Source organism: Barbus barbus (assembly GCF_936440315.1).
Source record: "Barbus barbus genome assembly, chromosome: 2".
NCBI classification, from domain to species: domain Eukaryota; kingdom Metazoa; phylum Chordata; class Actinopteri; order Cypriniformes; family Cyprinidae; genus Barbus; species Barbus barbus.
Window position 1 is genome coordinate 13,601,976 of NC_136730.1, and position 13,585 is coordinate 13,615,560.

General features: G+C 41.4%; 3 protein-coding genes across 7 annotated transcripts; all 3 read left to right on the forward strand.

Annotated features, from left to right (window-relative positions):
• Nucleotides 1-362: 362 nt before the first annotated feature.
• LOC306843203 (RNA-binding protein 4.1-like) lies at nucleotides 363-3,343 on the forward strand. Of its 3 annotated transcripts, none has more exons than XM_079374527.1 (4): nucleotides 363-429; nucleotides 1,132-1,574; nucleotides 1,662-2,310; nucleotides 2,657-3,343. In XM_079374527.1, the coding sequence occupies exons 2-3, from the start codon at nucleotides 1,166-1,168 to the stop codon at nucleotides 2,279-2,281; spliced, it is 1,029 nt and encodes a 342-aa protein (XP_079230653.1). In that variant the 5' UTR covers nucleotides 363-429; nucleotides 1,132-1,165; the 3' UTR covers nucleotides 2,282-2,310; nucleotides 2,657-3,343. The 3 variants fall into 3 exon arrangements, with proteins under 3 accessions (XP_079230653.1, XP_079230655.1, XP_079230654.1); XM_079374528.1 differs by having other exon boundaries at nucleotides 406-533; XM_079374529.1 differs by having other exon boundaries at nucleotides 404-429; nucleotides 1,662-3,343.
• A 1,597-nt stretch (nucleotides 3,344-4,940) lies between these two features.
• LOC306843188 (RNA-binding protein 4.1-like) lies at nucleotides 4,941-13,361 on the forward strand. Of its 3 annotated transcripts, none has more exons than XM_079374503.1 (4): nucleotides 4,941-4,979; nucleotides 5,609-6,038; nucleotides 10,282-10,707; nucleotides 11,721-13,322. In XM_079374503.1, the coding sequence occupies exons 2-4, from the start codon at nucleotides 5,627-5,629 to the stop codon at nucleotides 12,563-12,565; spliced, it is 1,683 nt and encodes a 560-aa protein (XP_079230629.1). In that variant the 5' UTR covers nucleotides 4,941-4,979; nucleotides 5,609-5,626; the 3' UTR covers nucleotides 12,566-13,322. The 3 variants fall into 3 exon arrangements, with proteins under 3 accessions (XP_079230629.1, XP_079230627.1, XP_079230628.1); XM_079374501.1 differs by lacking the exons at nucleotides 4,941-4,979; nucleotides 5,609-6,038 and adding an exon at nucleotides 9,091-9,289 and having other exon boundaries at nucleotides 10,267-10,707; nucleotides 11,721-12,587; nucleotides 13,143-13,361; XM_079374502.1 differs by lacking the exons at nucleotides 4,941-4,979; nucleotides 5,609-6,038 and adding an exon at nucleotides 9,144-9,289 and having other exon boundaries at nucleotides 10,267-10,707; nucleotides 13,143-13,322.
• LOC306843220 (RNA-binding protein 4.1-like) lies at nucleotides 6,722-9,048 on the forward strand. The gene is made up of 2 exons (XM_079374557.1): nucleotides 6,722-7,587; nucleotides 7,780-9,048. Exon 1 carries the CDS (start codon nucleotides 6,832-6,834, stop codon nucleotides 7,567-7,569), a length of 738 nt encoding a protein of 245 aa, XP_079230683.1. The 5' UTR covers nucleotides 6,722-6,831; the 3' UTR covers nucleotides 7,570-7,587; nucleotides 7,780-9,048.
• Nucleotides 13,362-13,585: the final 224 nt, after the last annotated feature.

Sequence of the window (13,585 nt, forward strand, 5' to 3'; positions counted from 1 at the left end):
GTTAGATGTGTTGATAAATGTTTACCCAAGAAGCTGATACTACTTTCCAATAATGCTATCAATTTCGATGCATTTCTTTTTCATTATTGATTTAGTTTTTGCTGCTATGCAATATTTAAATCTTCATCCCTTGCAATGACTGTCTGGTTCCACATTCCTCATTCCACCTCGACTCCCATGGTGCACAAAAATAAATCACCGTAAATTTACTTTTCATCCATTCAGAACAGTTACTTGTTTATTATTAATTAATGCCAAGGTATCAAAAATATGAGCAGAACAGTTTATTTTTAACGCTCCACAAACTTGACACGTTCCACGTGATCCACATGCTTGAATTTGATTGGTTTATTGAACCTTGTGGGCGGGACTGAGGAAGTATAATATTGAATGACCCACCCTCTTCCTCATTGTGGTGAGAAACGGGCCGTGAGTATTGTTTTGTTAGTACTTTGACCTTTATAACGCCATTAATAAAATAAAGGTTTAGCACGCGACATTAAAGCACTTTTGATATAAGCAGCTTTCATATGGTAGGTAAAAACTCTGTTAATCGGCTACATTTAAAAGTAGTACATACATCGTGTTTATCTCGGCGCGCAACGGCTGTTCGGCTAAGCTAACTTTGTTAGCTTATTCAAACCTAGCAACAGAAACTGAGTTTTCTCTCAAGGCGATGAGCCCGTGAATCGACGATTACTGTTCTCGTGATTTTACGAACATAAACACTTTAAAGAATACGCCGTGAAGAAACTGAATTATTGTGGAGGTTTTATAGTCCGCCACAATTGAGTAACCACACGAGGACGTGGCGTATGTAAGAATATGTGAGGATAAATCTTGCTTTCTTGCTACGAAACTTTATTGATTAAGTTCTGCTTAGCGTAATAACGTTGTATTTTGTCGTATTTGCGTGTATGTAGGGGGAGATAAGATTGGAAGTATTTGCATAAACTGGTTTGACTTGATTGGCTTCTCAGGAAGTTCACAGTGCAAGCTTTCGATTTCAGTTTAGGACCAGGCGTGGTTTCGTGTGCTCGTTCTTATGCGTTGATTTGAAAAAGCCATTACAATAACCATAATAAATTGTTTTGCACTGATGGTAACTCATTGTAGTGTATCCCATCACAGTGTGTTTCAGGCTTTGCATAACACATTAGCAAAGATGGTGAAGATCTTCATTGGGAACCTGCCTCCACAGGCTGAAGCAGAAGAAATAAAGTCTCTGTTTACTCAATATGGAACGGTCACGGAGTGTGCCATTATCAAGAACTTTGCCTTCGTCCACATGGATGATCGCAAAAGTGCGACAAAGGCCATCCGAAACCTTCATTTATACAAGCTGCATGGAACGGCCATCAACGTCGAAGCGAGTCGGGGCAAAAACCAGGGCCCAGTGAAGCTTCATGTTGCCAATGTGGAGAAAGGAGTAGATGAAGAGCTCAGAGCGCTGTTTGAAGAGTACGGCACAGTTTCTGAATGTGCAATTGTTAAGAACTTTGCCTTCGTACACATGAGCAATTCTGATGAAGCCATGGATGCCATCAAGGGGTTGGACAATGCTGAATTCCAAGGTAAAAAAATCCAGTCTTGTCACTCCCTTACTTAACCTTTTGCATGTTTATCACATTTGCTTATATGAACTGTTTTCGTACTTGCAGGCAAACGAATTCATGTGCAGATTTCAAAGAGTCGACCAAGAGGCGAGGAGGAAGAATACGGCCCCCCAGACAGTGGATACTGGCCACCCCGTTTCCCTGGTGACCGGCCTGAGCCCCCTGGTTATCCTAGGGGTCGCTTCGGGTATCCCCCTGGTCCCCCTCCTCCACCACCACCCATGCCCCCCAGACGCCCCCCATACCCAGAGCGTGCAGCGCCGGCATACGAGCGCGAACGCGGTGTGGTCGACTATTACGAGAAGTACCGTGCCCGCCCTTATGGCGCCGCCTCATATGAGGACCGGCGTCCGGGTGGCATCCCCCCTCCCCCTCCGCCCCCATCATCCGGCATTATGAGAGAGCGATTGGCTGGCAACGGCCTCGACCCCTATGAGCGACGCCCCCTTCCACCCCCGCCATCCTCGTACTACGCACGAGACCGTAGTCCCATCAGACGTGCTCCTCCTACCCCTCAGACACCCGCTGGGAATGGTTACTCATTCGAGCGATCTCGTCTCTCCCCTCTCTCCATGTCTCGGACCCCGATGTACAACATGCCTCGGGCCAGAGACCCCTATGCTGACAGGCCGCCGCCTCCACCACCTGCGCGCTACTCGTATTAAAGTGCACCACTGCGCTTTTGTAATCCAAGGTGAGAATAGGTCCCGCAAGCCAAATAATATAGAACCCAGATTGTACGTACTTGCGCTGTTCTGCGTGTGTAATTGATGCGCAAGTAGCAGTAACGTAAACTTTGTATCAAAGTGCCTGGGTCGTACATTTTTAATGGCCTTATGGTCTTTTAAAAAGCACTGCTCGAGGAACGCTGAACTTCGTATCGAAGTGTTTAGATGGTAAATTCTGCTGGTACATTAAACTTTCACTTCGCATAAATCAAACAGACTTCATACAAATCTTTATTTTAATTTAGCTTGTCGATTCAGTAATCCCAGATGGCACTGCAGCCGTTTGACTCATGTGGTTTGCTCTCTTTCCAGGTGTAAATTATTCAACAAGATCGTCGTCGTTGTCTCCAGGTGCACGTGCCGCGATACGTCTTTGTCTGCCAGAGCGCGTTTCGTTCGCCTGCGCACCATAGTGGAAGAGTTCTGTTGCGGACTGCACATTCTATAAAACTACCGCTTTTACACGCATAAAATCGTCCTCATGCTAAATTGTCAACTCTGCTTTATTTTATTTTTTTGCCTTGTTTTTATTGTTTAACATTTGATAGGTGAGGGAGGCACTAAGCCAGAGCACGTCAATTAGGTTAACTTGGTTGTTTGTTAAAGACTATGAAAAGAACACACAAAAAATTCTTCTTTCAAAGAACACTTCAATGTATCTCACTGTACATTTTTACCTTTAAAATCTGGAATGAGCTTATCGTTTGTTATTAAACTACTGTACCAAGCGCTATTCCATAACTTTGATTTTGAACCAAAAATTCATTTGTGTAAAGCTATTTTTTTCCCTCTCTCTTTTCCCCTCTCTAAGCTATTTGTTAAAGTGCGGCATGCAAGTAAGAATACAATCTCCGCAGCAATAAAACCTTTCCGTCTACTGGCTTTATTGAAATTGTGCTGTAGTGTGGATTTTAATTGCAGAGTATCGAAGTTAAAGGACTTTGTATCATTTTCATTCATAGGATCACTTGAAAGTTTTAATAAAAAGACTGGAACTTGGTCCGTCGTTTTGCTTTTCTTGCTAACCTTTTAAACTCAACATGCCTGAATAGGCATAAAAGTAACTATATATTCTAGACATATATTCGAATTAAAACCCATAATATGATGCTTCGTAGTTTAAGAGCATCACGGAGAAGGGAACTGCTTCTGCGGCGAAATGAAAGCAATTACCATCACTTCGTCTTCAAGGCTATTCTTTTGGCCTAAACCATTGGCGTTTCAATATTCCTGGCCTGTGTCCAAATAATCCTATCATTCTGATTCATTAAGTGGTAGATTTCCCAATGTTTTCTTAAACAATCAGTGGTCCTTTTTAAGTTTGATTATGCCAGGTAAGTCACTTGATGCATTTAGTTTCTTTACCACGCAGCATGCCTTTCACTACTTAATTGTATCAAGGTATAGCTTTAGTACACCGACTGCATGTGTGTCTGTGACCTGAATTTGGGTCCAAATGTTTTACTCATGCAAGTGATGATATACTTTAGGATGAACTCATGCCTGAGGGTACGTTTTAGGTTAACTTGTGTTTCCCCTCTGTTAGTTTTGTCTTTCACAATAAAATGTGTAGTTATGGCTGTTCATTCATTTACCTATGGGACACCAAATGCATGTGCCTCTTCTGGCAATGATCTCGGCATAAAATTTTTTTCCATTTAAGGCGAGTGCACTTTCAATAAACCAATAAAGCTTTTTCCCACCTGCTCAAACTATGTCTTGGTCGTTATTTTTACGAATATGGTAGTTGTGTATTAAGGTATAAGTATGTGCATGTGTACAATGTATTTATACAAGTATAAAACGTTTAACGCAAATGTGTATACAATTTATATATAGTAATTATAAAAAATATAAAAACTTTCTTTAGAGTAGAGGGCTAAACTGCCAAACGTGTTAGAACATTTGACTGAATATTTGAAATGGTGACTACATTTAAAGCAACTAAGCTATTTTAACACCTTCTGGAGCACTAATTCCTGGCCTTGCATAAACTGAATTTTCAAGTTAAAAAAAAAATATTTCACAATTTTGTGAGGGCAAACAGAAACGGCAATTTAAAAAACAAAGGAAGAAATTAAAATGAAAAGTTAAGTTCATTCAACAGAAATGCAGTTCTTTGGGCTTTTTTGATATGAAAAAAATGTAAGTAAACTTTAAAGGGTGTTTGAAAATGAGCAAAATTATGTTTTGAGTTACTCCATTCGGTCTGATGAATATAACATTTTCCTGACAGCAATATCCGTAGATCATTGTGGTTTGGTTTGGTTTAATAAAAAGGCAAAAAGATTAAAGCTAATTGAATGTTTCGTTATGTACTGTTACTAATGTAATCAAATAGTATAGAAATACAATCCCTGAAAGGGACTTGGCATAATTCATCACAGTACATTAGTTAATTTATTGTAATTAATTAATTACAGTGTTTAGTTACATTTGTGCCTCAATAATAATGATTCAGCGTATTTTTAATCTTATTTGAAATATGCTAATGATTTAAACTTTCTGAATGACCAGTAAAAGCGTGTTAGGTTTTTTGTTTATTCGTGGACAGGAAGTGCTGTCGGTGACGGCGCGCGACTCCATTTTAGGCTTCATTCATCTTCGCAGCCAGTGATATTACGTGCTCGCTACGGTAAGCCAATGCTGTTCCTGCATAACTCTTTATTACTTTACATGAGTGGAAGTGTTTACATGATTTTACATGAAGGTAATGCAGTGTTGCGTAACGTTAGTACTGTAATATAATAGCATGTTTCTTAATAAGGCGACGTTTACCTCGGGTAACTTTATGCAGTCATGCTAATTTAGCTTAGCATTACACAGTCGAAACCATTGGCCTACAGCTCTGAAAACTCCACCGACGCTCATCGGTCGTATTTAATCGTGTATCGGTCATTAAAACACAGACTTGAATGATTACAAATATAACTGTATTATATAATTAATATAATGTATACGTTGGGTGTGATGGTCACGCGGAACGTGGCCTAGCAACGCGAGATAATTCAGCTGCGCCATAAAGACGACTGAACCTGGTCGTCTACTATTCGCACTCTACGCACTTTCATCCGATCAACGAGTGCCACACAGCATATTTAATGCTGAGTTGTGCGTAAATCATTCTGGCCTGAAGCCACAAAATCGAAACTAAAACCTCTGATAGGATAAGATGTCTATGGTTTTGTAAGCCAGCACAGCAGTAATGTAGGGAATCATCTGTTGATATAACGTGCATTTCGCAACTATCCTCCCTCTGTCCAGGAAAAAACGACAATAAAGATGGTTAAGATCTTTGTTGGCAACCTATCCTCAAGCACGACCGCGGAAGATCTGCGCTCTCTTTTTTCTGAATATGGCAAAGTAAAAGAGTGTGACGTCCTGAAAAATTATGGCTTTGTGCACATGGAAAGTAAGCAGGATGCTGAAGAGGCCATCCGCAAACTCCACCATCACGAGCTGAACGGTCAAGCCATAAATGTGGAGATGAGCAAGGGAAAGCCCAGGGGCTCCACCAAACTGCATGTGAGCAACATAAGCAGTGGCTGCACCAATCAGGAGCTCCGGGCCAAGTTTGAGGAGTATGGCTCTGTGGTTGAGTGTGACATAGTGAAGGACTATGCCTTTGTTCACATGGAGCGAATGGAGGATGCCATGGAGGCCATCGGTGGGCTGGAAAACACGACCTTCCAAGGTGAACATTAACCTCGAAACGACGAAATCCATGGTTACCCAGGGTTGCATTTTACTCCTTAGATTTTTTTTTTTTTTAGAATGAGAAGAAAGTTCTCCTTTTTTAGTTCTTTGTAATTGCTAAAGAGAATTCATTTTCTAGATAATTGGCAGTAGACAGATATAGTAATATTTAAAGGATAGTTCATCCAAAAATCTGTTCATTCTCATGTTGTTCCAAAACTCACAAGATTTTCATTTTATCTCGGAAACACAAATTCAATTTTACATTTACATGTAATTAGTCATATCCATAGTGACTTCCAAGTGATGACAATAGAATTAAACAAACAAAAAAAGAGCAATGATATGCAAGTGGTATGACAAGTCTCTGTTAGCCTAACGCAGTGCATGTAGAAAGGATATATATAAAATAAAATAATCTTATTAAATTTTAATAAAACTTCAGAGATTTCTGCCCCTCCAATGAAAGTTCAAGTAACCAAAACTTTGCTGATTCAACAAGCTGATAAAAACATTGTCAACACAAATACATAGAACACATTTAATATGGTTAACAGTCTTTCAGTGGAGGAACAAAAACCTCGGCGGATTCTTCAAAAATATCCTAATTTGTGATTCGAAGATGAATAAAAGTTCTATAGGTTTGGAATGGATTTTTGGGCAACCTGACCCTTTAAGTGCTCTGTGGCTATCGTGATTCAATAATTCTCTTTTAAAATGACGGTTTACGTAAGCGGAAGAAAGTTTTACATTGTCTTGCGTGTGTTCTCTTCCTCCCACAAGGCAAGCTGATGAAAGTACAACTGTCCACAAGTCGCCTCCGTACAGCGCCCGGCATGGGAGACCAAACTGGCTGTTACATCTGCGGAGAACAGGGTCACTGGTCCAAAGATTGCGGACGTGGACAAAACGGTAGCTATGGCGGAGGCATGGGGGGATTCCCCAGTGGTAGAGGCCCCCCAAGGAGCGCCCCGAGTTACGGGATAGGTGGCCCTGGAGGTCTTCCTAGTAGAGGTTACCCAGCAGGGCCGCTTCCCCCTCCCCCGCCCATGAGCCGGCGTCTCAGCTACAGCGAGTACAGCGCGGATGCACGAGAACGGTACCCAAGCAGGCCACCGAGCGCCTATCCCGAGAGGTCGTCCACATATGAGCGAGAGCGCTACGGAAGCATTGACTATTACGAGAAGTATCGGGCTCGTCCGGCTGGCTCTAGCTTCTTCGAGAATAGCAGGCCTCTCTCTATTCCCCCTCCTCCTCCTCCCCCCCCTCCCTCTTCTTCCTCTCTCTCAAGGATGCGGTTGGCTCCTCCCAGCCTCGATCCCTATGAGCGACGCCCTCTGGCGCCTCCGCCTCCCACGGCATCGGCATACTTCTCGCGGGACCGTAGCCCAATCAGACGTGTGGGCGCCGGTTCGGAAGGCTACTCGTACGAGCGCTCGCGACTTTCCCCGGTCTCAAGGAGCTCATCGACTTACACCGTGCCGCGGGCCAGAGAGAACTACACCGAGCGGGTTCGATACGCATACTAAGTCCACACACATGCTAAGGTGAGCGATAGCGGGTCGTTAACTTTGATGACTCAGATGAGATGTCAGCGTGATCTGTTCTAAAGCGTAAGCCGTTTCGAGTACAGTAGTAAGCGGAGCTGCTTTGCTCGGGTTAAAAAGTAGAAAAGTCAGAGGGTAATGCCTGTCGAATGTTTCAACTCACAGAATATTTGTTCCTTTTTTTCCTTTTAGGTGTTGTCAAGTGAAGAGACTTCCCCTCCACCTGTAAGACTTTGCTTCAATCAGATGTTCCATGGGATTTCAAAGATGCAGGATTGGATAGGCACATTGATCACAATGCTTATTAGATCTGCGTGTTAATGTTTTACCCATAATGCACAAACTGCTGTTTAATTTACCTTTCTAATGGAGACGTGTGTATGATTGCGAGAAGTGGTTGTGATTTTGGTTTTTGCTTTGCTTTTCGTTTGCATCCAGCGGTAAGGTGGGGAGTCTAATGTCAGCGTAATTTTAACTATTAACTGCAATTAAACAGACACTTTGTGAGATTTTGAATTGTACTTTCGTCTCTAATTTCCCCCAGTCAAATTGTGATCCACTATTATTTACTCTTTTTAATGCTCCAAGACTTTTCTGGAGCTGTTGGGTTTGCTTGCCACTTAATTTCTTTGATTTAAGTTTTGTGAGGACAATCTGGTTATGTTTCTTCTGGCGATAATATTGCCAGCATTTTGTTTTTAGGGGGGAGTGGCAATCTGCAATTAATCCTGCGGCTGCAAAAAGCTTTATGGGAAAATAAACTCTCAAATTCAACATTCCAACATTCTTTTTATTGTTTGCTGCAGGTGATTGGTATATACAAACTGTCCAGATTTTAATTGTACTTGCTTGTTGAATTGTGTTGTATCTAATTGGTACATTCAACAGGATGGTCAATTTGTTTATCTTGCCAATGTCTGTGAGTCTTTGTGGTTTGAGAGCTTGGACTTGAATTTTGAACTTGTTTTGATTGTTTTCCCCCTATAACTGATGTGTTAGTCCTTAAAAAAAAAAAAAATTATTTGATATACAACCTAAATAGTTGGGCAGCTTTCAGTGGGATGCAAACCCGTTTTCTGTTCTGGACACACCAATGACTGTTTATGGCAGGAGTTCTTTACATTGTAAGAAGATTCACCTAGATGGAAAGGTGGACTGTACATGTGAGTGAATTGGAAATTTGCATTAGATATGCTGACCAACTCTCACTCAGGGCTTTATTCACCTTTGGAGACTGCTAGCGTTTACTGGTGATTCTTCTTTATGGGTGCCTTGGGAAGGTCTGTGAAAATGTTTATAAATTAGATTTTCTGTAGTTTGTATATTTCCTACAGAAATCAGGAGTGTGTTTTATGAAATATCTTTTGTAATAAACCAGTATTTTGGTGACAAAAATATCTGTTTGTCTTCCATAATAGAATCATAAGTTTATGCATGATTACCATTAAATCAAATGGATCTTAGGAGTTGTTCTTGGTACTTTAATGCTTTATTACGTAACAGATCTATCTGGCCACGTGGTGCTTTGTGATCTCCGAAAGCTTCAGTTGCCAGCTATTACAGCAGGCTTTGAGAGTGGAGAAGAGAAAAGGGGATGGGCAGTGTTAACCATGCAACGCTATTCTCCAGCCAGCCTCGCTTTATACGATGCAAGATTGACGCCATTTCATCTCGCACCGGCTCCTGCAAGCATCGTGAAAAGGTATGAAAAACATCCTTTGTGCTAGATCCAAATAGCCCAGTGTTCTCTTGACTGAACGGCTAATCTCTAATCTTACATTTCCTATGTTTTGTCGTGACGTTTCATTCGTTCACCAGAATCACCACAGTGTTTCTGCCCGTATTCCCGGTTAGCTAGCTGTTGCAGGGCTAGATGGACTGTAGGCTAACTTGATTATTATAATATATGCAGTACGAATGCTTTGGATTCTTTAGTTATTGATACGAAGCTTATCTGGTTGTATCGACAGTTCAGATGTAGAGGTTTTGCTGGCACGCGGCTCATAAATCGGAGCAAAGCAAGTGTAACTTAGATTTTTTTTCTTTTTGTCCATTGTCTACTGGTGATGGGAAGCCCGCCTTGTATCGAGAGTCGATTCTTTCGAACGATTCAGTTTCGCTGACATTCCGATGTGGCATGATTGGAATGCTCTAATAATTTATAAAAAAACGTTGTTTGTACCTTATATACAATCCCTGCGTCCCAATGTGCATACTGCCCTAAAATAGTATTGAAAATGATTAATATCACATAAAACTTAGGATGGATAATATGCACACTGGGACGCAGGCATTCAGTTAGTTTTAGTTTTGGCTTGTCTTGTTGGTTGTTACTTTTTGCCCCCCCAAAAATCCTCCTCGGTTTTCAGCTCAGAATTGGACATGTTCAGAAGATAGGATCTGTTCGACGAGACATTGAATTGTTGATTCGAGAGACTCGGACCATTTTATATTTCGATTCATTTAAAGGTTCGATTCAAAGACTTGTTTAAAAATTAGACATTACTTTATATGTATTTCATATGTTTTATTGTAATATAAACAGGATGATATTTTGTAGATGTATCATTTAAATCTGCTTTTGTTCTGGCATCATAGAATTATATGTAGCTTACCTGCCTTTTTAGACATTTGCTGCAGTGTTGTAATATTATTTTGTTGTTTTTCTTCTTACAACAGGGCCTGAACGTTGACTTTACATTACTAAAATGGTAAAAATCTTTGTCGGGAACCTTTCGCCGAACACTACGGCTGAGGAGATCCGCTCCCTCTTCTCTCAGTATGGCAAAATATCTGAGTGTGACATTGTGAAAAACTTTGGCTTTGTGCACATGGATGACAAAACAGAGGCAGATGAAGCCATTCGAAATCTTCACCATTACGTGCTGAACGGTTTGGCCATGAATGTGGAGATGAGCAAAGGGAAGCCCAAGACCTCTACAAAACTTCACGTCGGAAACATCAGCAGTAGTTGCACCAACCAAGAACTCAGGGCCAAGTTTGAGGAGTATGGACCTGTGGTTGAGTGTGACTTAGTGAAAGACTATGCATTTGTTCACATGGAGCGAGTGGAAGATGCTATGGAGGCCATCAGTGGCTTGGACAACACAGCCTTTCAAGGTGAACCAGTACGGTCCTTTTAGCTCAATTTTATCTTGTCATGTTTGTTCCAAAAGTGAGCCTCATTACAGGTTGGTAAGTAGAAAAATTGGTAAGTGATAAGAGGAGGAAAATTGTGCAATTTGATTTCTACTGTTAGTTTATTATATGGCGGTCAATAGAGGATGTCCACTGAGCTGATCAATTCTTTTGATCCTAAAAAGCAAGGGAAATCGTGCAAGTTCTTTTCTCAAAGTGACACATTTCATGAGCAGAAATTTGTGTAATGTTAAAGATGCACTTCAAGTCAACATGAATTAAAACTTACCTTATTTGCTTGAACAACATTTTATTTCAATATTATTAGTTATTTATCTTTTTTTTTTGTGAATGTCGGCATAAGGTGATGATCTGTGTGTTTAAAAATATAAAATTTCTTGGGGGGAAAAATACAACATCCTTTATGTTTTACTTAAATGTAACGAATAAATATGCTGTACAAAATACAAACTCTGTTTTATAATAGCATAGTAGTTATTGAAATTCTATTGGCAACTCTTTGAGATCTTCTGTATTATTAGGATGACTTCATTTTTCTTATTCAAACCACATACTTATATTTATCCATCTTTCTTTCAAACTTTACGTAATAAAGTTATGGTCCTAAATGCACTCGAAATTTAGTAGAATGTATAACGACTGCCTTTTATCAATTATCAGTCATAACACTTAAAAAAAATCCTGTTTCACTCTGAAATGCGTCAGATTACAGAAGTGGGTTTGCGAACAGTGTTTAACATTGACATTCAATTATAATTATATATATATATATATAGCAATAATTATATAGCAATTATCATTTCTAATAGTGGCGTTATTCATTTGAAAAATTCTGGCCGTGTTTTTGTCGATAACTGTTGAAACGTAGCGTGAAGTCTAAGTTTATGGCTGCTTTGACCTTTTGAACGTTTGATCCGTGTGCATGCTAAAAAGTAAAATAGAAATATCATGGCAAATTCTTTCTTTTCCTTAAGGCAAACTGATGAGCGTGAAGCTTTCGACTAGCCGCCTGCGTACCGCGCCGGGAATGGGAGAGAGAACGGGTTGTTATCGGTGCGGGCAGGAAGGCCACTGGTCCAAAGAATGCCCAATGGACCAGAACGGCTCCTACAGAGAGGGCCCAGGCTCGGCAGGATATGGGCCCCTCAGGTTCGGTGCGGGTGGCGAATGTGGTGGCCGGGGGTTTCATCGCAGCTACAGTGACGAGCCGGCCTTCGGTGGCAACTTTTCACATGGCTTCTCCAGGGGAGCAGGGTACGGCGTCCCAGGGTACGGAAGGGGCGCGAGTTTTGAGAGCGCAGTGAGTTACGGTATGCCAGCGGGCTACGGCATTGGCGCGGATAATAGCATGGCCCCCGCATACGGCAGTGAGGCTGCATATGGGAGCAGTGGCGTGGCCTATGGCGGTGCGATGCCTGCGTATCCAATGCGGCGAACGCCCTATGAGGAAAGAGATCCTTACGGGGTGGTGGACTTCTACGAGAAATATCGGGCACGTCCGTACGGAGCAAGTTATTTCGAAGATAGACGCGCGGTTCCACCTCCTGTCCCTCCTCCCCCATCCTCCTTGGCGGTCGTGAGAGAGCACCTGTCCTCCTCTAACCATGACCCATATGAGCGCCATCCCCTTCCCCCTCCTCCTCCGGCTCCCACCTCTTCATACTATGTCCGCGAGCGGAGCCCGATCCGGCGAGCTCCCCTTGAGGTGGAGGGATACGCGTATGAACGGTCGCGCCTCTCTCCTGTCTCTTCGCTTCCCAGGAGCTCTGCGTATGACGTACCGCGGGATCCATATGCCGCTACGCGCTATGCTTACTAGCCTAATACCTGTGCGCACTCAGGTGAGATCTTTTTAGGATTACAAAAGGTTAGAGCTAAATTTTATCAAACGGAAAGCAGTTTAAGGGGGATTATTGTTAAAGGGATATTGGTTCTCCAATAACTGAAAATTCTGACATCATTTGCTCAACCCAAACTTCTTTTATGATCCATAGGGAAAAAGGTCATACAGGTGTGGAACAATATGAAAGTGAGTAAATGATGACAGAATTGTCATTTTTGGGTGAACTATGCCTTTAAAGTTCTGTCTTTCATACAGCAGGGAAGTATTGTTAACAATGTTTGATTTCCTGTCATTGATGATCTGCAAATTTTGCAAGGTCCTGCTTAACATATCCTCATTGGCTACATATCCAATATAGTCATAAATGCAAGCAGACAAAGATTCCCATTGTTATTTTTAGGCAGAGTTTTCAAATTGAAGCACTTGGTTACTTCCTATTACCTAAAAAAGTGTCTTCTCACAATTCATGTTGTCGGTTTTGGGCACATGGAAGTCCACAGAATAGATAACTGAATGACTGACATGATTTTATGATAATCTTTTCCTTTTGCAGGTGTTTCTTGGTTGCTCATGGATAATTTTAGAGGTTGTGATGCATCCTGTTTTGCCTGGGTCAAGGACAGTACAGATGGCCCACTTCCTGGCACTAAACTCCTTTTGTCGTCTTAAATTTTGATGTAGCTGTTTTTTTATTTGATTGTCAATACAAATATGTAAATATTTTCTTCTCGCTAATAAAAGTAAAAAAAAAATCTTTTTCTGTGTAAATCATAAGATTTGTATTGCAGTTGCTCTGGATGTACAGATGAACGTTTTTTGCACAATAACATTTTGTGTCTTAGTTCATTCACCGTGGCAGAGAGTCTAGGTGTTCAGCATACATGCACAATATTTCACTTGCTTTTCCTAACCTCTTCTAACCGTCTGTTGACCCCGTTTCCTGTGATTCAGCACTCCTGACTTAATGCTAACCATTGCCTCTTTTCATCTTACTCC

Excerpts from the sequence above, each read along its gene's own strand:
- LOC306843203 (XM_079374527.1), top strand. The coding sequence starts at position 1,166 with ATGGTGAAGATCTTCATTGGGAACCTGCCTCCACAGGCTGAAGCAGAA. Across the intron at positions 1,575-1,661 it reads GGACAATGCTGAATTCCAAG|GCAAACGAATTCATGTGCAG; the intron begins GTAAAAAAATCC and ends TCGTACTTGCAG.
- LOC306843220 (XM_079374557.1), top strand. The coding sequence starts at position 6,832 with ATGAAAGTACAACTGTCCACAAGTCGCCTCCGTACAGCGCCCGGCATG.
- LOC306843188 (XM_079374503.1), top strand. The coding sequence starts at position 5,627 with ATGGTTAAGATCTTTGTTGGCAACCTATCCTCAAGCACGACCGCGGAA. Across the intron at positions 6,039-10,281 it reads GGAAAACACGACCTTCCAAG|TTTACATTACTAAAATGGTA; the intron begins GTGAACATTAAC and ends CTGAACGTTGAC. Across the intron at positions 10,708-11,720 it reads GGACAACACAGCCTTTCAAG|GCAAACTGATGAGCGTGAAG; the intron begins GTGAACCAGTAC and ends CTTTTCCTTAAG.